General features: G+C 33.9%; 5 protein-coding genes and 1 non-coding gene across 8 annotated transcripts; 4 read left to right on the top strand and 2 right to left on the bottom strand.

The window, feature by feature from the left end:
* Positions 1-405: 405 nt before the first annotated feature.
* Positions 406-2,167, top strand: LOC107899673 (60S ribosomal protein L30). The gene is made up of 5 exons (XM_016825445.2): positions 406-627; positions 737-842; positions 997-1,098; positions 1,765-1,833; positions 1,922-2,167. Exons 1-5 carry the CDS (start codon positions 607-609, stop codon positions 1,960-1,962), a joined length of 339 nt encoding a protein of 112 aa, XP_016680934.2. The 5' UTR covers positions 406-606; the 3' UTR covers positions 1,963-2,167.
* Positions 2,034-5,227, bottom strand: LOC107899662 (glutathione hydrolase 1). Its single transcript, XM_016825434.2, has 7 exons — positions 5,011-5,227; positions 4,566-4,903; positions 3,971-4,489; positions 3,651-3,886; positions 3,316-3,580; positions 3,102-3,239; positions 2,034-3,020 (listed from the first exon to the last, which is right to left on the bottom strand). The coding sequence occupies exons 1-7, from the start codon at positions 5,015-5,017 to the stop codon at positions 2,781-2,783; spliced, it is 1,743 nt and encodes a 580-aa protein (XP_016680923.2). The 5' UTR covers positions 5,018-5,227; the 3' UTR covers positions 2,034-2,780.
* Positions 5,228-9,963: 4,736 nt separating this feature from the next.
* LOC107899644 (uncharacterized) lies at positions 9,964-13,398 on the top strand. Of its 3 annotated transcripts, none has more exons than XM_016825426.2 (7): positions 9,964-10,103; positions 10,295-10,450; positions 10,759-11,094; positions 11,188-11,234; positions 11,640-11,702; positions 12,518-12,650; positions 13,120-13,398. In XM_016825426.2, exons 2-7 carry the CDS (start codon positions 10,324-10,326, stop codon positions 13,134-13,136), a joined length of 723 nt encoding a protein of 240 aa, XP_016680915.1. In that variant the 5' UTR covers positions 9,964-10,103; positions 10,295-10,323; the 3' UTR covers positions 13,137-13,398. The 3 variants fall into 3 exon arrangements, with proteins under 3 accessions (XP_016680915.1, XP_016680910.1, XP_016680901.1); XM_016825421.2 differs by having other exon boundaries at positions 9,965-10,103; positions 10,186-10,450; XM_016825412.2 differs by having other exon boundaries at positions 9,972-10,103; positions 10,197-10,450.
* Positions 13,399-14,022: 624 nt separating this feature from the next.
* Positions 14,023-14,094, bottom strand: TRNAW-CCA (transfer RNA tryptophan (anticodon CCA)). The gene has a single exon. It is a non-coding gene; the product is annotated as a tRNA-Trp (tRNA).
* A 332-nt stretch (positions 14,095-14,426) lies between these two features.
* On the top strand, positions 14,427-20,194 carry LOC107899637 (protein HEAT INTOLERANT 4). Its single transcript, XM_016825405.2, has 14 exons — positions 14,427-14,853; positions 15,281-15,319; positions 15,424-15,477; positions 15,615-15,678; positions 15,964-16,022; positions 16,529-16,653; positions 17,020-17,079; positions 17,717-17,775; positions 17,928-18,007; positions 18,675-18,713; positions 18,838-18,900; positions 18,990-19,037; positions 19,142-19,270; positions 19,694-20,194. The coding sequence occupies exons 1-14, from the start codon at positions 14,683-14,685 to the stop codon at positions 19,739-19,741; spliced, it is 1,038 nt and encodes a 345-aa protein (XP_016680894.1). The 5' UTR covers positions 14,427-14,682; the 3' UTR covers positions 19,742-20,194.
* Positions 20,195-21,141: 947 nt separating this feature from the next.
* On the top strand, positions 21,142-23,646 carry LOC107899626 (F-box/kelch-repeat protein SKIP6). Its single transcript, XM_016825397.2, has 2 exons — positions 21,142-22,414; positions 23,251-23,646. The coding sequence occupies exon 1, from the start codon at positions 21,255-21,257 to the stop codon at positions 22,389-22,391; it is 1,137 nt and encodes a 378-aa protein (XP_016680886.2). The 5' UTR covers positions 21,142-21,254; the 3' UTR covers positions 22,392-22,414; positions 23,251-23,646.
* The last annotated feature ends 564 nt before the right edge of the window (positions 23,647-24,210 follow it).

Here is a 24,210-nt window from a genome sequence, read left to right on the forward strand (position 1 = left end):
GTCTTGCTCTACCGCGACCGGTCTTGCTCAACACTAATTTGACTATTCAAAATTAGACATTACAAATCATCTTTGGCACTATAAAAATGTCAATCCGATAAGAGTATGGACCAGCCTTTTACAATCGATTAATTTGTTAAGATTATGGATAATAGTTGATTGAATTTTAACTCGATTAGTATAAATATTATTGTCAATGCAGAAGGACGTAAATTTAAATGTTTTGAAGCGCATTTATGAGTTGAGAGAGACTATAAGTATTTTTGAATATCATATAAAAAAGAGTATATAAAATCAGAAATTAGGATAAAATTGTTTAAAAAAATTACGGAGAATAAATTTAGATTAAAATTAGTGAACTCTTGTTCACCATATTTTAGGTCGACCCAAAGAGTAAATCGGGCCATGTAAAAGTGATTTTGGGTTGGATCCAGCCGACATTTCATTTTATCTTTTGTTCTTGTTTGTTAAGTTTAACGCATAAAAGCTAAAAGGTAAAGGGTACTATAAACCCTAGAGTCGGCTTCAACATCGTTGTTTGAAGAACCCTGAGCAGCCGACCCCCCCCCCCCCAAAAAAAAAGACCAACTAAACTCACCAATAAAAATGGTGGCCAGCAAGAAAACGGTGAATACCCTTCGTTATACTCTCTTTCATTTGTTGATTTGTTTTCATAATGTCAAAAAATGAAACTGAAATAATCATATATATGCTTTTCATTTTTCGGATTTAACAGAAGAAGACCCATGAGAGCATCAACAACAGGTTGGCTCTCGTTATGAAGAGTGGGAAATACACTCTTGGTTATAAAACAGTGCTTAAGTCCCTCAGGAGCTCCAAAGGTTCTTTACTCTCTTCTCTTATTATTAATATTTTTAAAATCTGGGTTTAATTTCGTTTTCTTTCTTTTGCCTTTTATTCATTCTGGTTGTTCGTAGATTTTTAAGATCTAAATTTTTTAATGAAGAAAATTTGGGGTTTGTCGATATCTTATAGGGAAACTGATTATCATTTCGAACAATTGTCCACCGCTGAGGAAATCTGAGATTGAGTACTATGCAATGCTCTGTAAAGTCGGAGTTCACCATTACAATGGAAGTAAGTTTTTTCCCCCGGATGCTTTGCAAATGCCTTTTTAAAAAAAAAAAAAATTCTGATGTTTGTAATGCGGATTTATGGTTGGATAGGAACTTTTTTTTATTGTAATGTCTTCTACTTTTTGCTAAATTGACCTCTTTAATTATTTTGTGCGATTGTTTCCCTTGTTCAACTTTACCTGGATTGATGCATTAGGGATAATAGACACTAAAATATTCGATGTTGGCTTTATGTGCAATTGGTAAAGATAGTTGGTTATGTGCCCCTGCCCTCAACTTATTGCTTTGAATTTGATTTAGATGAACTTAAACTCTTCTTCGCTTACTTGATTTTGGTTTTCTTTGATAATAACTTTGGATAGACTAGATTCTTTTGAATTACCTATTTCTTGCAATATTGTTATTTCATTTAGAACTGATTTAGTCAGTTTTTGAGGCATCTTTCCTATGGAAGAACATTCGATTTTATGATACAACAACAAGTATCCTGGCTTGAGTTGAATGTTTCCTGTGTTGTATTGCCAATACTTTTCTTCTCCACATGTGTCAATGATAGCCCAATCGGAAAGAGGCAATTTTTCAAACAAACATGGTTGATCGATCTTAGGATTCCTTTGTTGCTTTTCTTTCATTTGTCTTGAAATCTAATCTCTCTTTAATTATCCAGACAATAATGATCTAGGAACTGCTTGTGGGAAATACTTCCGTGTATCCTGCTTGAGTATTGTCGACCCTGGTAAACACCATATCTAAATTCCAATAATTACTTGCCTCTACAACTCGATCATTGATGTTTACTAACTGTTTCTTTCTCTGCCCTGCAGGTGATTCTGACATCATCAAGTCTCTACCAGGTGACCACTAAGTCAATGAAGGTCTGGTTCTCTATCACAGCAGAATGATGATGTTTCTTTACTTCCTCACGATATTATTTCCCTTTGCCCTCAACCCCTTTTGTTTAAGAATATTTGGTATTTTTCTTAATGTTAAGTTGTGGATGTTCTTGCTAAAATTTGTAGCTTGAGTCAAGATTTTGTTTTGGTTAATGAATATTCTGAGTTGCTTGTTTACCTAGAGTTTCTCCAATTAGTTTTTAAACTTTTCATTTGCAAATACACAGAGTTATTATATCCTTTATTTTCATACTGTTAACTGGATCCTCATTTTCTGTTTTTTATTGGTTTGATTTGGTCGAGTAATTATTTTAATAATAAAGAAATTTTTTTCCAATTTAGTTTTAAAAATATATGATTGTTTAATGTAAAAAATGTATTTTATCATTCTTAAACTACTGAAAATGAATTTTTAGGACTGGCCTAAGTTTGATCTGAATTGCCTGATTTGATTTGGGTAAGGAATTTGTATTAAAAATATATACGGGCAGGGCCAGGCACCAGTGTTAATGAGAGAACACTCTTTAAGTGTCATTTCACCCAACAATAAGTGAGCATAAGAAATGGCCTAGTTTCCTAGTGAACATAATGAGGTTGTTCACTATAAGACGCTAAAGTGATACGGGGTTCACAAACATACTTTTGGAAGGGAGTGACAAGCATTCATAGTATTTTTGGTAGATAATTACTGGACTGAAATTAACTAGGTTAATTTTAGCAAAACTGGGGTTTGATTCTACAAGCAAAAGAGAATAATAATACTAATAGAAGTGAGCACGAAAACGCCGGATCAGAAACCAGCAGGGATCCCTCCTTTTCTAGGGTCACTGACTGCCACAAGTTCTCCACTGCTTCCCTTGACCTTACGACCTTCCAATTTATGAACTATAAATTGGCTAATCGCCCCACCTGCTAGGCCTCGTAAAATATGACCCTTTTTTTGAAGGTCACTCCTGATTCTACTTGAAACTTCGAAGTGATCTCCAGTCACTGTCGTCCAATTCTCGTACATCACCACATTGGGTATCAGCTGCATCAAACAGACGTTCTAAGCTTAATGGATCAAAAAACTCAATGCTAAATTATTCGTATTTTTCTTCAGAAAGAAAACCTGATGGTAGATCCTGGGAGCCATTACAGACGAGAGAGGATCCATCCCTCGAGCGAAATGGTTCAAGAAAACCTCAGTAGTCGCTGCAATGATATTGGATCCCCCACTTGCACCAACCACTCCTTTCAACTTCTCATCCTATAAAACACCTCACTGAGAACCAGTTTCCAAAATCGGATTAGATTATGCTTTTGAAGTCATTGAAGTAACAAACCTTCAACACAATAGTGGGTGTCATAGACGATAAAGGCTTTTTCCCAGGGCGGATGAAGTTGGGTGGTGCCGGTGGAGGCGTATTTCCGGAACTGTTTATAGGCATGGAGAAGTCATCCATTTCATTATTGAGGACTATTCCAGTACTTGGCGACAGTATTTTTGATCCAAAGTATGCATTCACTGTAGTAGTCATAGAAACTGCGTTTCGATCCCTATCAGCGATGGATATATGACTAGTTCCATGATCATGAACTTGGCTCCACCTGCCAACAAAAGTTGATCACATGGAAGAAAGCAAATCATGAGGATATAAAAATGTAAAAATGATTTTACCTTCCACCGTAGTGATTGGGACCAAAAGTCATGTTGTCATAGATTGTGCTCTTCAATTTCTTTGCAAACTCGAGAGAGATCATATCAGTTACGAATTTCGAAACATCGACGAATTCTGGATCACCTAAATTCATCCTCACAGCAAATGCATGCTTCAAGGATTCGATTAATCTATGGATTCCGAGCGACCCCGAAAGGCCGGAAGGGACTGCATACTGTGTAAGAATGTTCAATGCCTGTTAAAACAAGAAGAAAAACAAAGTTCTAAAATTTCCCTTTTCTTTCACTGTTATGATAAATTACAACCAGGTTACACTTACAAGCACCATTGAAACACCCCCAGAGGAAGGAGGTGGAATACTAAGAACTTTAAGGCCTAGAATATTAGCTGAGATTGGTTCCCTCATTTTAACTTCGTACCTCTTCAAGTCATTTAATGTCATTATCCCTCCAGCTCTTTGAATATCTCTTACCAGATTCAATCCAATGGATCCATTATAAAATGGCTTGGTACCATATATTGAAATCTTTCGAAGAGTTTCTGCTAGTTTCTTGTTGTAACATATGTCACCTACTTGCAGAAGCTCCCCATTTGATGTGAAGACCTGTCGGAGCCCTTTATCTGCCAAGATTGCTGATTTCGAACTTTCCATCTGAGTTCGGAGATATGGCGAAATCTTGAACCCTTTTCGAGCAAGAATCTCGGCCGGTTTCACGAGCCTTTCCCATGGAAGCCTCCCATGTTGTTTCCAAGCTTTGTGAAGGCCTGCAAGTTCCCCTGGCACCGCTACAGAGAGAGCTCCTGTTGCCTTTAAAGCAGCATTTCCAGCATACATGTTCTGAAAAAATGGAAGGAAATGAAATTAACAATGAAGAAAATTGAAGTAAATTTCGTGTATCAATTAGTATATGCACCATGGAAGCTTTCAATGGCGCCGTTTCTCTCATATCAAATGCTTGTGCTTTCCCATTAGCTTCCCTTAGTAGCATAAAGGCTCCTCCACCTATGCCACTCGATGCAGGGCTTACAACGCCCAAGCAAAGCGAAGCAGCCACCGCTGCATCAACTGCATGACCTCCGATCCGAAGAACATCAACCCCAATTTTCGAACATCGGCCATCGTCAGTAGCAACAGCACCTCGATGCGCAATGACTTCCTCTCGTCTCCGTTTGGTAGAACCACTTATATTTGAAGCAGCAGGCGACAACAGAACAAATAGAAATGCAATGGAGGTGCATAACAATCTCAGAACTGCAACAAAAAGAATGGAATAAAAAGAGTGTTGAATTAAAACAACATACACAGAAAGGAACATTATTGTGTGAAGGGAAACAAAAAGGAAGACAAGAATTACTCACATGACATGTTTCTTCACGAATTAAGTTTCTGAAATTGGAGCTTAAAATAAAAAGTTCCTAAAATTATAATCCAAGCAAAAACCCTTTGGCAACTGCATTATGTGCGAGTAAATTTGAAAATTTTCTGTAAAAGCTATCAGGTATTGGTGCAGTTCCCTAATCACACCAACTACAGTTTTTTATGTTAAGAGGGACTGTAGGACAAATCAAATTTTTTCTTCTAATTTTCAGTATTTTATTCTTGAAAAAATTTAAATCCAACTATAAATCTTGAAATGAATTGTCTTTATAAATGATAAAATAAACACAAAAAATCAACAAAATAAAATCAATATTTTTTTATATTTTAATAGTAAATATCAAAATATTATCCTTTTACTTTATACAAAATTAAATTAATAAATGCTCCTATAAGACTTCAAAATCGTATGAAATATACATAAGAAACAAATATTTGATTATTTTCAAAAAAGAAAAAAGGAAAAAAAGAAACAAATATTTGAAGATTGGGAATTGGAAATTTTAATTAAAATTAATGAATAAAAAACAACTGGTTGGGTCTTAATTTTTTTCTTCTTGTAAAATATATTATTATATGTATTAATAATTAATAAAAATATAAAGCACGATATTTTTTTATTATATCTACTTTTTTTGATAATATATTTAAAATTATTTATAGTTTCTCTCAATTCATAAATAAGAGAATAATGTACTTCAATGCATTCGAATTGACATCTTCCTATATTGACAACAATACTTATATTAGTCGAGTTAAAATTCAATTAACACTTCTAAAGGTTTAAATTTAATGAATGATGTTAATATAAAGTAGTGGAAATGGGAAAATATAGTCAAACATGTTCGAAAAATATTAATTAATTCTCAAAGTAGTCTGAAAACTGTGGCATTAGGAAGAGAATTTGCATTACAGTATTTGAAATGATAAAACATTTCAACAAAAAGACAGCTCAAATATTGGAAATATTGCTGACTTTGCAAAACGACAAAAACAAAAGGGTGAAATAGAAACAATAAAAAGTTAGCCCAATGCTGAAAATGTTGATTACCTAAATGTGAACCGGTCCGCACGTTTCATTTTTTTTTTAATTAAGTGAAAGTTTTCTAAATTATTAATAAGATTATGTTTTGGTGATTTAATTTTGAAAAGTTATAAAATAATTATTGAATTATTTAAAATTTTTTATTTAAATCATTAGGTTGATAAGTTTTTTTTTTCAAGTTTAGCTAGTTAGTTCTAAGTAATAATTCGATAATTAGTACGGTAGATAAATACACATCAATGAGTGGAAGAATATACCTTAGATCCAAGTTGATTTGACGTTCAATGTTAGAGATTGAAGAAGAAAACTATTTCATGAAAAAAAATTGGACTGATGAAGAGAAGAAAAATGAGAGCTTTTAATTGGTACAAATAATACGAACAAAGAAGATCATATAACAACGATTTTAATATCTCGGTGGCTTAAATGAAAATTTTTAAATAATTTAATAACTTTTAGTTGGTATAATTTATTGTTTTAAAGTTATATTCAGTTTATTTATAAACAGAAAAAAACATCACAAAGAAAAAAAATACATAAACCAAAAAAAAAAAACTCACATATAAGTTATAAAAAAATTGAAAATCACTTAATAAATAAATAACTCAATCCTTAATCCTTAAAACAATTAAAGACATTTGAAACAAAACTTTGAACTTACTTTTTCTATTAGATCATGCCTTGAAATTTAAGCTCCAGGGGCCCATCTCCATTGCTCGTCATTTAGGCAGATTACTTAAAAGTCCCAAAAGAACTCTAGCTTTTTCGGATTCATCATTATTCCGGAATGCACGAACTAAAAGGCATCTCAATTACACAAACACGACCAAAAACATAATGATCGATACGAGGAAATTATTTTGTAATTTTATAATATTAAAAAGTAATTTAAATATTTTGAATAATCTAAAATAGACAAAATTATAATTAATATAATATATAAACATTATAAAAATATTTAAAGAGTAAAATTTGATCCATGCGCGCATACGGTCGTTTTCAAGATGGAGCCTTGAATCATTTTATTCATTGACATTGGAGACTTCACTTCTTTTTTTGGGTCAATTTCTGCCTTTGGTCTCTGTATTTTAATTAATTCTTGTATTTTTTTTAGATAATTACATTTCATTACCCTGAATCAGTTAACTGCTACAATCAAAACCTTACAAACATACAAAAACCAAAACAAAATTCTTTACATTTCAATCAGACCCCAATTTGAACAAATGTGAATATTTAACATCATCCACTCAGTTGATTTGCTTACCCATCAACCTTGTTTGTACAATTTGCTTAACCTTCATCAAGATTGCACCTGCAGTTGAATGAGGCTTGCCAAAATATCTCACGTTCCTCTCACCCCATATAGAATGAATATATGCACTCCATGCTAATTTAAGCACGACATAAGGAACTTGCCTTTGAATTTAGAGACAGCTCAAGCCAACTCCTGTTCCCAAGCTCTTATAGCTCTGTTAGTGTTGCAAAGCTGCAGTATCATTTCCAAGACATTCGAAAAGTCATATTAAAAAAAAATATGATTTCTAATTTCAGCAACCCTAGAACAAAGCAAGCAGTAAGTATCGACACAAATCAATCCCTAGTAGGCAACCTACTCAAAATTAGCATCCAAGCAACAATAGAATGCTTAGAAACATGCAAAGAGAACCACAACAATCTATGTCAGCACACTTCCCTTCCCTTTCCTCTAGTATCCTCCCACAGTCTTGAATAAGCTATCTTATAGCCAAAATTCTGTGCACATTATTACCGGCAGCTAACTCCTTCAACTTAAGCATTCCTCTCCAATTCCAGTTACTTGTAGAATTAGGAGCAACATCCCGAAAGCTTCTTCCCTTCATAACATACTTCTTAATACAAACAATCCAAAGAGAACCTTCCTCTGCAAGGATGCTTCGAACGTAATGCAAAATGCAAGCCTTATTCCATACTTCAAGATTCCTCAACCCCAGCACACCTTCTGATTTGGGAGAACATATTAGATACCAGCTTACCCTAGCACCATGTGCAACCCAATTTTGACCTTTCCAAAAGAACCAAGCACAAATTTGAGAAATTTTCTAAGGATAGCTATTAAAAGAAGAAACTGCCTGCACCAATAAGACTACATACTGAATACAACAACTTTATAAGTTGAAGCCTTCCAGCATAACTCAGATGCCTTGCAGACCAGCCAGTGACCTTAACCAATATCTTATAAATCAAAGCTCTATAGTTCGAAAACGTCAGTTTCCTAGATACAAAGGGGCACACCCAAATATCTAACAGGAACCAATCTTGAAACCAATAATGCTTCTCATAAGTTCCACCTCCTCTTCAGAAACACTAGCAATAAAGAGCTAACTTTTTAAAGCATTAACCTACAAATTAGAAAACATATAAACCCCTTCGGTGTACAGGTGTTCAAGGGTCGGGTTTGGCTCATCCAAGATATTTAGATCATTTTTTTAAGTTCAAGTCCAGCTTAGGCCAAAAAATGAGTTTCTTTTTTGCCCAACCCTAGCCCAATTTAAGAAAAGTGATATTGGGCCTGACCTAATCTACCCATATTTGATAATTTAAATTAATTTTTATTTAAAAATTTAATTTAAAAAATATAATATAATAAATGTACTAAAAAATACTAAAATAAAATTTTTTAACACATTAAAAAATATTTATATTAAAAAATACAAATAAATATAATAAATATTTTATTGTATTAAATATTATTTTTAAAATTTTATATATTGGGTTGGGTTATTTAGTTGGATAAGCTTTTTTTTTTTGGGTAATGAGTTTAATTGTTATTAAGTTAGTGATTTAATATAAATTTATAATTATTATTCAACATATAATATTAATATATTCTTGTTATGACATAATATATTTGGGTCGGGTTAGACGAAACTCAGGCAAAAAAATATTGTCCAAGACCCAACCCATATAGAAAATAGACCTTGAATTTTACTCAAGCCTATTTTGTGGACTTTATATTTTGTCTAAACCCTCTCACTTTTTGGGTGTGCTATCAAGCTTAGATTGGTGGCTCAACCTATGACTAAGTCTAGTATACACTAAATATCCACCATAGAATCAAGAAAATTCTTTGCAAGTATGAGAAGATCATCATATTGAGCCACCTCTCTTTTAAGGTCCTAAACGATATATTCATTACAACAATAAAAAAAAGGCAAGGAGAAAAAAGATCTCCATGCCTTGTTCATCTTTCCTCTCTAAAAAAAATTAGTAAGTCTTCCATTAAATGACATAGAAAACCTAAAAGTAGTGATACAAGCAATAATCCACTTGACAAACTACTTAGAGAATCCCATGGCTTTTAGAACAAAGAGAATAAAATCCGATGGTGGAGTCAAAGGGTTGGTAGGGCACTGGCCCCCCTAAAATGAAAAGGTTTTCATTTAAGTTTCTTTATAAATTTTAAAATTTTAAGATTAATAATGGTAGAATTACATTTTAGTCATCAAATGCTAAAATTTTGATTTCATCATTTAAAAATGACAAAAATATTGACTATCTCACACTAAAATTTTTTTGGCTTCACCCCTGATAAAATCCGCCTAAAGAAAAGAAAAATTACAAAAAAAACAAATTAAATTATACAATGTGTAAATATTGAGGATTAAACTTTTTAAGAATCAAGATTAAATTGACATATTTTATAAATATTAAAAGTTAAAGATGCTATTATGCAAAATTTAAAACTTGTCATCGTTAGAGACTAGTGACAAAAAAAGACAATATTAAATAGTTAAATAACTATTTTGTAATTTTTCATTTTGTAAGTTTTTATAATGAGATGAAAAAAGAAAAACAAAAAACTAGGTGACTAGTATTATTTTACCCATTTAAATATTCCCTCAAAAAAGAGTTTATATTTAAAAATCCTTCAGAATTACAGGAAATTCAAAAGAAGAAGGCGGGACTTTCTTTTCTTCTAAAAAAAATTGACTACTCGACCCACTTCCACATCTCCGACGAAATTCTTCTCTAAAATTGTAATTTCAGGTCTGCTTTTTTTTCCTTTTATTTTTTATTTCTTTAGTGATTCCCAGATGAGTCGAGGATTTGTTGTTAATTTCATTTTTAGTTCAATTGTAGCGGCGCTTTCCGTGGATGAAGAAATCTCGGTGCCGAATCGGGTTTTTTTCTCTTCAAAATTTCAAATCTTGAATGTTTATGTGCTTAATCTACTTTAGGGCGATAAACCCAAGAAAAATCCGTGCAAATGGCGAAACGTAGAGCCAAAAAAACTGTTAAAGAAGTTCCAGCATCAGCTGAATGCGAAGTAGAAAGAAATGACAGAAAGGAGGGCCAAAATGAGGAGAATATACCCGGATTAATCGATCAGGAAGGTATAATTTGCTCTTGAATCACGTTTTTTTATAGCAGAAATATGTTTGAATTTATATTATATTTTGGGTATTTGTGCATTTTGCCATCCATTTTGTTGTAGACCACCTTTCGGGGATATAAATAAGTAATTAAACCGTGGAAACTGTTTTGAATTGGTATTATAGGTTGTTTATTTGTGTATTTTATCATTGATTTTGTTTTAGAGCACTTTTTGGGGATATAAGTTTTAAGCGAATAAACTATGGAAACTGCTTTGAAATTGCACACATGTTTATGTCATTCAATTGTTTTGCTTTTTCTGTAACAGTTGAGCGGCAATGTGCTGCAATTAGGGCTGTTCGTGATGTAGAGATTGAACATATGCTGACTGCTTTGCGATTATTACGCTCATACTGCAACGAAGAGCAGCTTCAAACACCTGCATTGCAATTTTTTAATGACAATCTCCCAAATCTATCAATTGTAAGAAATGCAGAAAATGGACAGTTCGAAGTGCAATGGAAACACGAGGATGGCAACATCTCCATTCACGGTGCTGATGGAAGAGATGTACACGCTTCTCTTTTACATCGAATGTCCTTAGTTTATGCAAATTGCCCTTCCATTCCATCATTCAGTGGCTTTGAGTTGTCAACTGAAGCAGGTAGCTTTACAACTTACGCAATTTATGGTGCTTACATCAATTTTGATATTTCATATTGATTTTTTCTGAAATGAGTTGCTTTATTGATGGCAGCCAGAAAGAGCCTTCTACGGGTTGACAGTCAACAAATCAAGGACTTTGTATGTTCTCTTTACCCTACATCAAAAACTCGGAAAATAGTAGAAAATAGCTTAGTTTGTTCTTTAAAGACTGAGGAGCTATACAACATTTAAGGGGTGATTGGATGTTGCTGCATGTGTTATTAACTTGAAGAATGGAGGCTGCCTTTATTCTAGCGTATTATTATTTTCTATGTCATTTTGCATCTCTTTTTGTCCGAGACACAAATTTCAATCCTCTTACTGATCATGATCTAATTATAGACAAACAAAAATTGGGTTTCTTTGGGGTTTAATACATACCCTTTTTTGTGTACTGTTGCAAAATGTAGGCAATCAGTACATTAAAGCATGTTTGACCTGTCATCTATTCATTGATGTTACGTTATGGACCAAAGAGTTCATTATAAAGTTTCTGTTTTGCAGGTTTTGGAGGGAACATCTGAGAGTCAGATGTTTGGAATGCATGATGGTCTTCAAACTCCTGGGGTTTGTACTTTTGTTTCCCATGCTATTTCAACCTCTTTTGTTTGTAAACCAGGATTCCAACTTATCATTTTATTTGTGTGTGTTGGAGGGGGGGGGGAATTGCATCGGTAATGATAACTTGGTTTTCATCACCTTTCTCCATTTTCGAACTGTTGAAGCTTCCCTGAAATGATTGTTGTTAACATTTTGCATGATTCGGAAGGGCTGAAGTTTCTTATGATGATTTTAAGTTTTACTTAATATCAAAATGATAGCTGGAAAAAGGAAAATGGTTCATTATGATGAAGAAGACCATTTGTAATTGGTAGGGAAAATTTAAACTGTGAAAGCTTGTTCCTAGTTGTATATGCTAGTTTTGCTGTTTAAGTCCTTTTGTGCCTGTTCCAACTATTGAGGATGAAGTGGCCCCCTTGTTTATATAACTTAGTCATTGGACTGAAGAAAATGGGGGAAGGCAAAAGCTTCTTCTTATGAAATGTTCAATCATTAGATACTATCATTGCAAAATTCAGTCAATGATCAATAGGGTGAAACCAGAAATTTATATTAGGGGTGTCAAAGTTGAATTATAAATTTTTGGGTGTCAAAGTGCAATTTTACTATTGTATTAACAAAACTAAAATGTTACTACATATCTAGACATTGGTATAAAGTATGATCCTCAAATTGTTTGGAAAACTAACTTCAAAAAATTTGAAAGTATCTGTGTCAAAAACATTTGTATCCAGCAATCACACCTGAGAATGAATAGCATAATCTTTTTGTCCACAAAAACCTTCAATTGAATGATTTATCTTATATTGCTATTATTTCAGGTGACCAGCCAAAGGTTATCAATTGGAATGACACCCAAAACAAAGAGGTTGCCTAAGCCTGGGGAGATTCTTCTTTCAGTCCATGGATCACCCCTTGGTGTCTACAAAGAGGAAAATATGGAAGCCATACATGGTATCATTTTAGTCATGTTTTCCCATTTTCTTTCTAATTTTCAAGGTCAATGCAGGTTTTGGCCCAGTGCCTCATGTCCCCCTTGTGGGGTTTGATCCTGCAGGACCAGGATTTAAAATTCTGGCACGTGCTCTAAGTTTGAGGGGTTATCTCATTTCAAGTAAATAAAATTCAATAGTCTGCAGGAACTTGATTTTGTTTTCTGCTGATTAAATAGAACTGGTTTGAAACCTCTCAACTAAACCTATCCAAGGACTGGACTATCTTTACATGGCTGGCCTTGGACAAGGTATTACAAATTTGAGCTGGCCTAGCTCGGCACGAATCAAGCTGGCAGGCCATTCCAACCCGGGCTTCTACAATCGAATCAATTTTGTTTTGCTTATTTGAACATAACGGTCAATGTGTTTTCATTTATGTGCAAGATGTTCTTGTATTGCATTCTCATTTCTGAAAATTCTGCTTGCAGAGTCTGAGGAGGGGTGATTGACTTTAAATCGATGCCACAATGGCCAGAAATTTCTGTATGCCCTGGAATCATCCTACGACTGGATAATATTGTAATACACTGTGATATCTTGAAGATGGCCCTGCTTCTGAATTATAATTAGGATCTGTGTTGTTACTTCTCGAATTTGACTCAGTTGTTCGAGTCAAATTCTAGTATATTGATGCTTAACTCGAGGACACTCATTAGCTTAATCAAGCTTTTAATATTTAATATATATAATTTTATTTTTTCTGGTTAGTATTGAATATATATGTTTTCTAATTCAAACTTAAATTCAAATATGAATAATCAAGTTTTAAATCAAATATAATTATTAAACTTGTTCTTTTACTGAGTAACTAAGCTTAATTTAGTTACTTTGCCGTATTAATTGTCATGTCAATAGCTTCGATGCATGTACCAAGTATAGTTTATTTTTTTGAAAAGTTTTTCCATTGTATCTTAATTAAAATATCCGAGTATGTGTATAAAAATACCAGTGCGGTTCAAGAAAAATAGAAAAATAAAGAATCTGAAAACCACAAATATTTTTGTCTGAAATTGCAGCAATAAATGAATCCACTCCATAAAACAAAATTTAAATCTGCAAAAGATTCTTCGAAGGAAAAAAAAGCTGCTTAAGATTCTTAAATTTAAGTTAAATGAAACAAACTGCACAACTGATGTCGGGTTGAAAGACGAGGTGCTTGGCTCCGGGTAGGCGTGCAAAATTGTACGGATTTTTAGGTAAATGGGGAAGAGAAGGTGGAGAGTTTTCTGTTTGGAGAAAGGGACTTATTTTAAAAAAGGGAGAAATTTTAGGGGCATTTTTATGAATATCGATAGTAAAATTATAAAAAGGAACCGCTTTGATCGGGATTTTGAACCCGACGTGAATCGAACACGCAACCTTCTGATCTGGAGTCAGACGCGCTACCATTGCGCCACGGATCCGCGTGTAATTGGTTTCGACATTAATAATACTTATTCCTGTAACATAGGAAACAATCAAAATCTACTTTTCAAAAATTTGTTTAATGTCTTTAAATTACATATCTAAGTTCAAATTTCATTGAAGAAAAATGTAAATTAAATGTTAAATATCAGATTTATTATTTTTTAAAAAATTGTATATATCAAGTCAGAGCAATTGCTAAAAAAAAAAAGTCATGACGAAAAAGATTTTTTAAATCCAACTGTAATATAAAGTAATGTGAAAACTATTTTTAATATTTTTATTATTTAAAAGAAAATAAAATTCCCCTCCATTCAATTAAATTCAAATTGAAATATAATTTTTTTGGAACAGCCGGTTGAGCCGGCCACCAAAATTTCAAAAACAGAAAAGCGCCACAATAGTTGAGTTTTGTCTATCGTTTACTTGCATCTTTCAGAAAGAAAAAAAAAGTATCGTTCAGTTGCCGCTATAGAATTTGAATACGGATCCATCGCCAATCTCCCTAAATAACACTCGCTCTCTCTCATTGACTCACCTGCTTTGCCTTTGTTTTCTTTTTCATTTTTAATAATAAAAAATTCAAAATGAAGAAGGGAGCTAAGAGAAAAGCAGCCTCTCAGAAACAAGAAGAAAATGAAGGAAAAGCTTCACAAAAGAGTCAAAAGGAAAACCTTAAACTTCTTTCCAAAGCTAAGCGTGCTAAGACCTCCAAGCCTCAGTCCCAGCCTGAGTTCTTCGAAGATAAGCGTAACTTGGTAATATAATTTCTTCGTTTCATTTTATTTTCTTCCATGTTTTAAGTTTGTTGTTTTGGATTTTAATTTTCTTTATATACATATCATGAGTTTCGTGTTTACTGAATATCTGGATAGTTACAAGGTTAAAAGATTTAGGTTATGCGCTATTTTTCTTACTGATGTTGATTTTTTGAACTTAATATTTGAGATTTTAACTGTGGAGAACGCCGCGGTGAAGTTTAAATTTTAGTATATGAGCTTTCCGCATTCTTATGTGAAGATTAGTGCTAAATGGATGCAAATATGGAGCTTAAATTCTATTTATGGAGATAGTTAAATTTCTTTTTTTTTTTTGGGGGGGGTGGGGTGGGGAAGTGAAGTCTTGGCTTTTTTTTTTTTTTTTTAAATTAAATTTTGATGAAAACTATCAATTTATTTTCTGCAGGAAGACTTATGGAAAGCTGCATTTCCTGTTGGAACTGAGGTTGGAATTTTGAATTTCGTGCGTTGAATATAATTTTTTGTTTGTCTTTTTAATGAATTTGAGTTCTATTGCTTACATTTCGTTTTTCTTTTGTTGTGTGGAAGTGGGATCAATTGGACTCAGTTTACCAATTCAACTGGAACTTTTCGAATCTAGAAGTGAGTTGCAGGAGTTTTTTTGGCTTGGCCTTTTCTCATTTTTAGTTGCTAGTTTGCTGCTTTTGTTTTCTCCCAAGTAAATCCGAAATTTGGTTTAGAGCTGACTATACTTTTTTACTGTTCATTTTTCTGGTCAGGATGCATTTGAAGAGGGAGGAAAGCTATACGGGAAGAAAGTTTATCTCTTTGGTTGTACGGAGCGTAAGTAGCTCACAGCCCTGGCCCTTTTTTTTCTTTTTGCACATTAATATAGACAAATTGCGGTTTCGTGAGGGAGAAAATGGGGTTTTATGCCATCATCTGCAATACCTCTTTTATTGTTAATTATTTATTATCATGTTAAAAGGTAAGAAAGAGACCTTGTGCGTTAGTTCTTGATTTGAGCCACGTTCCCGTAAGTTTCTTTCTTGCATCATGTAGTTTCAATTTACTCTGATCTGTTCCTTTTTATGCTTTGTTAATTTTAGTTATTTTTTATTTGTGTAGCTCAACTGGTTCCTTACAAGGGAGAAAATAAAGTCATCTGTATACCTGTGGTTGTGGCTGTAAGTTCTAACATTATTGTGAAGTGATTTTAATGCTTGTCATGCTAAACTGATTCAAAGCACGTTTCTTTCTTCTTCAACTTGTGATGAGTGGGTGGAGTTGTAATAAAATCTTATTCAGCCTTACCTCTGTGTGGTTTCGAAGTTATATATTCCATTGCTGATCTCATTTTAACATTTGTGTTGCGGTTGTCAGCTTAGAATCTCTGAACTTGGGGCTTCCATCTGAATGTCCTATATTTTTCTTTTGATAGAAAGAGTTAGTGTGCTGTCACTTTTAATATGGAAAAAATTAGGAACATTCTTGAATGTTGGAGAGTTAAAATCTTCTCACTTCAGTTTTGTTTCTTTTATGATTTATAACTTTGCATCTTTGTTTTTTTGTTTAGTGGTCACTGCAACTACATAATTATTAATGGTTCAGGAGATTGATTTATCTTCTTTACCCCATGATCCAGTTGTATTTTCTTATCAACTAATCTTGGACTTTTGGTTCTTCTTTCCAGGTTGTGTCTCCTTTCCCACCTTCAGATAAGATTGGTATTAACTCGGTGCAGAGAGAAGCTGAAGAGATTGTTTCAATGAAACAAATGAAAATGGATTGGGTTCCATATATTCCACTTGAGAAAAGGTTCCCAGTTTTGATCTTTTTCTTCTGATCAGATTTAAAGTTGTTTAGGGGAATTATTTAATTTTGTTAATCCATATAGTTGGCCAAGTTGATAAATGAAATATTATCTATTTTCGTTTTTATTAATTTTGATTTGAAATCTGTTTTTGCTAAATCCAAAAGCACTAATGCCCGAAACTGATATTGCTATGAATGAGAGTTACATACAAAAGCTTTACATTGTAAATGAGAAAAAAAACTGTTAATTTTTAGGTAAAGCTTGTCACTTTTCTACTCGTAATGGACAACAAAATTATGATTGCCTACTGCTTCAATTTGATTTTGAATCAATTTTTCACTCGATTGCATGTTTTTATTCCTCTACAGAGACAGCCAAGTAGATAGACTGATATTTCAAATATTTATCTTAAGTTGCACGCAAAGAAGGTATAATTATGCACCCTACCACTTACAATCCTCTTTAATTTTATTTGTTTGAAATTGTCAAATTGGGTCACATTGCTTCTTTTGGTCCTCTCTAAATGAATTTTGCCATATTAAAGGTAGACTTGTATGTTTTGTACGTGCTCCGGAGGGTTTAAGTGCCGGAATCCGGTTTGTTTCCTTTGAGTTGTCAGTGCACTCTGATAAGCTTTGTTGTTGTGTCCATGCTTGAACAGTACACCAAACGAAGTGCTGAGACTGAGAGACTTCTGTCCTGCTTATTGAAAATAACAACATCACTGAACCTTGTGGTCATCCACAAAGGCTTGAGCACTTTCCTATCAATTTGCATTGATAATATTTGGACCTTATGATTTCCTATTAAAATGTCCATGTCTGTAGAACACTATGTAATGTTCGTGCATGAGCAATGTTGGCCATTTGATAATGTACTTTGAACAAACATTAATTTCTGTCTTGCATGGACGGTAAACAGTTATTTCAGGGCAAGCTTACTAACTTCAAATGTCTTTCTCTATCATATTTCCCCTGAATGTGGGTGTTTTAAACCGTGTTTGTGTGTTTTCAATGCATGTGTATATATTGGGTTAACTTTTTGTATTTGAAATTCCTTCTGCAGGGTTGCTTTGAAACAAATGAAAATAGACCGACTCAAGAAATATGAGTATTGTCTGCCTTGTGAGTTCTCTAAATATCTCCGAATGTTAAATTGTGGATTATATATAACTTCGCTTATCTGCTGCTTATCCCGATGACTTGTCAAAGAGGAAAATTCGAAGGAAAAGAACACTTATTTATTGCTCTGTTGTTTGGAATGCCTCTATCGACAGATTTCTATCAGCCTTTGAAGGAAGACGAACTTGAACAAAGCACTGAGGTTCAGATAATTTTTCCAGCAGAACCAAAGCCGGTAAGGTTTTCATATTTTCTGAGAAAACTAACTCTGATCGACACTAGACTTTCTTGACATTATTGGGTGGATTGAGTTGGTTTTAGAAGTTAAGGTTATCATGCTTTTGTAATTGGACTGTTGCATTCAGGGTTGTTTGAGTCACTGTTTTAAGGCTTATGGCTGAAAAAAGGTGTTTGCATGAATGAAGCAAAGAGTTAAAAAACAAGCCATAGACACATGCATATGTATTTATGTATGTATCTATGATACTCCTAACAGTCAAAACTTGGAGGCTTGAAGTTCAAACATTGCAGAGGGTGGGTTTCTGAAATGTGACAATGCATCCTTGTACTTGCAAACTTGAGCTATATAGTAGATGTTTAAAAAAGTTGACAAGAGATCAAGAACTAAGCATCGTTAGTTTATGGACATAATCTAGTTCTTATTTTTGAACTGTAACTGTCCTTCAATTGAAAATATCTCACTAAAAGCAAAACCAGCTTGTTTGATGTGTCCTTGCATCTTAAAGAATTATTTTGATTGGAGAGGTTTTGGCTAGATTGTGTTGTGCCTTATTGTCCAGGCAGTGCTTGACTATACTGCGTGTATCCATTTTTATTTGGATAACTGAGGCGGCCAATCTGCCAAAATTTCGTAAATTGATACATCCGTTACGGTCTTGCAGGTTTTTTGTGAATTTGATTGGGAGTTGGATGAGCTTGAAGTAAGGCTTAACTCTTTCATCATCATGTTATTGTCCAATTAGCATGATTTTTTGTGATATTTGAATAATGTGAACTGGTAGCTTTGGCTGTTCATTTGTTCTTATCATTTCTACCAATTTGCAGGAGTTTACTGATAAGCTGATCGAGGCAGATGAATTAGATAAAGATCAAAAAAATGCTTTTAAGGTGAGTTTCATTTGAAGATCAGCCAATAAATTGCGGGTATTATGTATTTCCAACTACTAGTTCAACCTGACAAGCTTTTGATCTTGTAGGAGTTTGTCAGGGAGAAAGTTCGAGAGGCGAAGAAAGCTAATCGGCAGGTAATTGTTGGCAACATTGCTTCTTGACTGGTGAAAATATATTTTGGTAAGCGACGATGAATTTGGATGTAGGCTAACTAATTTGCCCAATTCCATTGTTATAGGCAAGAGAAGCTCGCAAAAAAGCACTCGAAGAAATGAGCCAGGAAACTAAAGCAGCATTCGAGAACATGAGATTTTACAAGTTCTACCCAGTTCAAACTCCGGATACTCCTGATGTATCAAATGTTAAAGTAAGGTTCTATGAAATACTGCCTTACACATAGTTTTAACATCATGTCTCATCAGCACTAATTGTTTTTCATACATTTGTATTAGTTATAAGCAGGTTTTCTTATAGTTGTTTTTTTCCCCTTTTTTGAAGGTCTCTTTTATAGTTATTACCAGAGCTTGTTGCATGATGAATTAAAGCATTTCATTACTTTCATGTCATTTCTTGAGATGCAATCTTCCAAGCATTGTCCAAATACATGGATTTTAAGTAAAATTGGTCAATTTCATGATTTAAATGTCATCAATGAAAAAGCAGAATGATTTATCTTTAGACACTTTCCCTATTAGTAATCATTTAGAAAATTAGAATAATGGTAGGATTGGTTATTTTTCTGAATTATATTTTTCATTTATTTATTATTTTGGGTGGTTCTGCCTTGCAGGCTCCATTTATAAACAGGTACTATGGGAAGGCTCATGAGATTCTGTAATGGAGCTTTTTGTCCAGGATCTGGTTCCAGTTGAGGGTTACTCTAAAGCCTGCTTCGGCTTACCGAGTATTAGTCTGCTTTTACCCGGGCGTTTAGTGATCATGGCACTGATGCCTCCATCAAACTCGGGTAATTTCAGATGAAAAACTCTAAATCCTAGACCTTGTGGCCTTTTAAAATTTTTTGAAGGATTCCTTCAAGCTTTAAGGTGCTAAAATCCCCTTTCCAACAGCATTAAGCATCCCTTTTCAGATTTAGCCTTATCCTTCTCAGCTCTCTTTTATTCCCACTTTATGTAACTAATAGTAGAGTAACATTAATGTGGCGATTCAATTCTTTAACCAAACCTCTGGGCAAGGAAAAGGTGCACCATTAGCATATGGGATGGCTGGGGCAGGGGATCTTTCGTTCACCCAATCTACTCCTGAAATCCAATATATCCAATTCGTTCGAGGATTAATCTACTCCTGGGATCCAATATATCCAATTCACTCAAAAGTGTCTTGGTTTTTGGGTTTGGTGTTTTACTAATTCGGGTTAACTTGATCAAACTTGCTATTTATAAGTACAAAATTAAATTTTTTATTTAAATATAGATCAAATAAATTAATCATGAATTATGCATATGACCATTTGTTTAGAGCAATCATTTCATACTAATATTCAGTTTATAAACTTCAAAGCTAAAATATTTCAAGTAAATTTAATTAAAAAATGCATTAAAAATTATGAGTTGTGATGTAATGGTTGTTTATCTTATTTATTAATTATGAAGTTGAGCTTTCAATTTGTATTTATGGGAATAGTGTATATTTCATGAGCAGTCTTTTATTTTTTTAGAGATTATCTATGATGAAAGGATTAATTAATGCTATTGAGAGTTAATACTTTGATTTTGACCAAAAAGCAAAATCCATTAAAATTTTATTTTTTTATTAAATGTTTTTGTAATAAAAAATAATTTTAAGTACAATATGGTTATATATTATTAATAAAAAATTTTACTAAAATATAATACCAAACAATATGTTAATAAATAAAAAAGCAATTAGAATCATATAACACAAATTATTTATAGACTACTATTTTGTGTCCGTGTTTGACATATTTTTCTAACATATTATATATATTTTTATCATGATAACTTTACTTAACAAAAGTTAATAATTAACTAATAATATTAATAATTAACTTTTATTAAATCAATCATAAAACTCAAAAAAAATTTATTACCATCATATTAAACAAATTCACAATTAATATTAAAAATTTAACCCTACCTAATAAATTGCTATATCAAAAGTGTCAAAAGACATACTAAGGAAAAAAGGAGAAAAAAAGACATACTAAGCCTTATTTATAACGTAAAAACAAAAATAATGGTTCATGAAGTGAGCAGAGTACACATAAAAAAGGCCGAGGCCCAATCTATAAGTGACAGTTAAAATGACTCACCGCTGTCTAACTAACTCTTCCTCTCCCAACAAATTCCCCAACTACCCATCCATCAACCATGTCCACCTCCACTAACACCAACACCGACAACGCCGCCGTCAAACCATCAACTCCACCGGAACCAACACAGCCACCACGGCTAATACCATCTCTCCCAGACGACGTGGCTTTAAACATCATAGCCCGAGTCCCAAGACGCCACCACCCAACCCTTTCATTAGTCTCAAAATCTATGAAATCCCTTCTCTCTTCGCCTCTCCTTTACGCCGCCCGTTCCCTCCTCAGCTGCGCCGAGCACTTCCTCTACATCTCGCTCCGCCTCCACACCAGCCACTTCATGCGCTTCTACACACTCTACCAAAACCCCAATAACCCATTAAATCCCAAATACTCCCTCATCCCCCTCCCTCTTATCCCTTCCCCTTCCTTAGTCGGCTCCGCCTTCGCCGCCATCAACCACAAAATCTACGTCCTCGGCGGCTCCATTAAAGACATCCCTTCTCCACAAGTGTGGTCCCTTGACTGCCGGACCCACAAATGGGAACCAGCTCCGAACATGCATGTTTCCCGCGAGTTCGCCGCTGCCGGAGCCGTTGACGATAAAATTTACGTCATCGGCGGTTGCGTGGTTGATAATTGGGCTAGGTCGAAGAACTGGGCTGAAGTTTATGACCCCAAAACGGGGAAATGGAACTCCGTTCCAAGTCCGATCCAAATCCGGGACAAATGGATGCATGCGAGCGCTGTTATTGATGGAAAAGTTTACGCTATGGCTGATAGAAACGGGGTTTGCTACGAAGTTAAAAGCGGGAATTGGGAAACGGTGGACAGTGATTTGGATAATGGGTGGCGAGGGAGAGCTTGCGTGATCGATGGGGTTTTGTTTTGCTATGATTATTTGGGGAATATAAGGGGGTATAATGTGAAGGAAGGGACTTGGAAGGAATTGAAAGGGTTGGACAAAGGGTTGCCGAAATTTCTATGCGGTGCTACAATGGCGAATTTGGGAGGGAAGTTGATGGTGGTCTGGGAATCAAAGAATGGAGGTGGGAAAGAAACGGAAATTCGATGCGCTGAGATTCAGGTGAAGACAAATGAAGCTGGGGAGTTATGGGGGAACATTGAGTGGTCTGATGTTGTTCTTTTGGTTCCCAGAGAAGCTTCCATTGTTCATTGCTTGGCAGTTGCTTTGTGATACTCAATGGAAACGGTTGGCTGGTAAAGTTTTTTGCTTTGAATCCTTCTAATTTAGTACTCTATTGTTAACATCTTGAATTTTCATCTTTATGTGAAAAACAATGATCTTTACTAACAGACTCCCATGTTAGATACAAATTGGGACATCAAGAACCTCCTTCAATTCTTGTTGATGATGCTATCATATAAAAAATTCTCTTACATTGGTCATTTTTAGCTGATTCTGTACGATATATTATTGGCATACGATTGACATACATGTGGTAGTTAAAGAAAATTAAGTGTCGGAGCAACATAGCTTAAGGGCCTTAGGCTATTTTACAATTGCGGATTTGATATTTTACCTCTCTTTTTCTCAATCATTGTCTAACTTCCATGGAGAAGGTGGTAAAGGTCTCATGGAGTAGTGTTTACCTTGTTACTCAGACTCGAGAAATAGGTAAGTGTCCTACATGAGTATGCTCAATTTTTCATATATTCGGAGGAAGTACGTTTGAAGCACGAGTGTCTACATAGATCCTTCAATAAAAATGAAGAGCTGGAATACTATAGGTGTTTACGGCTACTTAATCTCCTTGCTTATTCTTATGGAATCAGGATCTGATAAATAAATCAGGAAACAAACTTTTCATTTTCTATCACTAAAGCATGAAATAGTTAAGCAGACCTGTTTATAGAATCTTTATGTGGGTGTTTCCAACTTTGCTTGTATATTATCTAGCTCTTTTATCTGGACATAACATTTAACTTATAAAAACTTGAAGCTATTTTCTTATGTCCTCGTTAATATTTTTCATGGTTGCAACTTTCTTAGTTCTTTTGTTGATGCTTTATATTGATGCTATCATCTTTACCAGGAGGAATGTGCCATGCCAGAAGCAGCAAAGCTTTGGATTGAGCCATCCCACTAAAGCGATGTGCTGTTAAACTCCATGGAAATGGCATTGCAATCTCATGGTCGAGGTGGTTCACATTCTCTTCTAAGGTTACTTTGCTTAGAAAAGCCTATTTGCATTTCGGAAATAACAGTTATAATCAATGTATTTATGTGGCCGTTGAAAATAAAGGAGTTTTATTAACTTCAGTACTGTCCACCGTGTGAGAGTGTCTGTAGCACATGTAATGTAAGTGGTGATATCATTGTCATCATATGTTCTTTCCCAAATTATGATTTGGATATAATGTTAGAAATTTTAAGTTGTAAACGTTTGTTTATAGTTGAATTTATTGAAGTTGGAACTTATTTGTAAAAATGTTAGAAACGTTTGTTTCTAGTGTGTTTTTAGAGGTTGACCGATTGGTGGTGATTCAATTCATCTAATAAATTCACTCGATCAGTAAAGAGAGAATATTTAGTACTTATCTAATTGTTTTTTTTTCTTAGTGAATTAGAAGAGGAGGGTAAAACCCAGCAACGCGATTAGCTCAATTCGAGTCTAGACCACACTTGAGGCAATGAACACCCTAGCTATCAGGTCAACACACGAAATTCAATTGTTTCTTTTTTTAAGTTGTAGTATAGTTACAAGTACAAAATAGAATACAAATTGCAAGTATCAATATAAATATATGTTCAACTAATATAATTCATAGCGGGACTTGAACTCAATCCTTATCAAAACTACATTGGATATTAGACAATTAGAGTAAATATACTACATTGAACAATTAGAGTAAATATACCCACTATTTTCACAAAATTATTTTAAATAAGGTTAAAATGGCATAAATTTTACAAAATTATTTAAAAAATCAATAATATAAATAAGATGTAAATATCCTAAAAAGAAAAAAGATAAGATGTAAATATACGAATA

This window comes from Gossypium hirsutum, chromosome A11 (assembly GCF_007990345.1).
Source record: "Gossypium hirsutum isolate 1008001.06 chromosome A11, Gossypium_hirsutum_v2.1, whole genome shotgun sequence".
Taxonomy (NCBI): domain Eukaryota; kingdom Viridiplantae; phylum Streptophyta; class Magnoliopsida; order Malvales; family Malvaceae; genus Gossypium; species Gossypium hirsutum.

What these genes read in the sequence shown, in the direction of transcription:
- LOC107899673 (XM_016825445.2), top strand. Translation starts at nt 607, where the DNA reads ATGGTGGCCAGCAAGAAAACG. An exon ending in TGGTGGCCAGCAAGAAAACG is followed by an intron (nt 628 to 736) that starts GTGAATACCCTT and finishes CGGATTTAACAG; the next exon opens with AAGAAGACCCATGAGAGCAT. An exon ending in GTCCCTCAGGAGCTCCAAAG is followed by an intron (nt 843 to 996) that starts GTTCTTTACTCT and finishes GATATCTTATAG; the next exon opens with GGAAACTGATTATCATTTCG.
- LOC107899662 (XM_016825434.2), bottom strand. An exon ending in GGGGTGTTTCAATGGTGCTT is followed by an intron (nt 3,887 to 3,970) that starts GTAAGTGTAACC and finishes TTGTTTTAACAG; the next exon opens with GCATTGAACATTCTTACACA. An exon ending in CTCCCAGGATCTACCATCAG is followed by an intron (nt 3,021 to 3,101) that starts GTTTTCTTTCTG and finishes TGTTTGATGCAG; the next exon opens with CTGATACCCAATGTGGTGAT.
- LOC107899644 (XM_016825426.2), top strand. Translation starts at nt 10,324, where the DNA reads ATGGCGAAACGTAGAGCCAAAAAAACTGTTAAAGAAGTTCCAGCATCA. An exon ending in GTCAACAAATCAAGGACTTT is followed by an intron (nt 11,235 to 11,639) that starts GTATGTTCTCTT and finishes TCTGTTTTGCAG; the next exon opens with GTTTTGGAGGGAACATCTGA. An exon ending in ATGGTCTTCAAACTCCTGGG is followed by an intron (nt 11,703 to 12,517) that starts GTTTGTACTTTT and finishes CTATTATTTCAG; the next exon opens with GTGACCAGCCAAAGGTTATC.
- LOC107899637 (XM_016825405.2), top strand. Translation starts at nt 14,683, where the DNA reads ATGAAGAAGGGAGCTAAGAGAAAAGCAGCCTCTCAGAAACAAGAAGAA. An exon ending in TTAAGTTGCACGCAAAGAAG is followed by an intron (nt 17,080 to 17,716) that starts GTATAATTATGC and finishes TTCCTTCTGCAG; the next exon opens with GGTTGCTTTGAAACAAATGA. An exon ending in ATATGAGTATTGTCTGCCTT is followed by an intron (nt 17,776 to 17,927) that starts GTGAGTTCTCTA and finishes CTCTATCGACAG; the next exon opens with ATTTCTATCAGCCTTTGAAG.
- LOC107899626 (XM_016825397.2), top strand. Translation starts at nt 21,255, where the DNA reads ATGTCCACCTCCACTAACACCAACACCGACAACGCCGCCGTCAAACCA.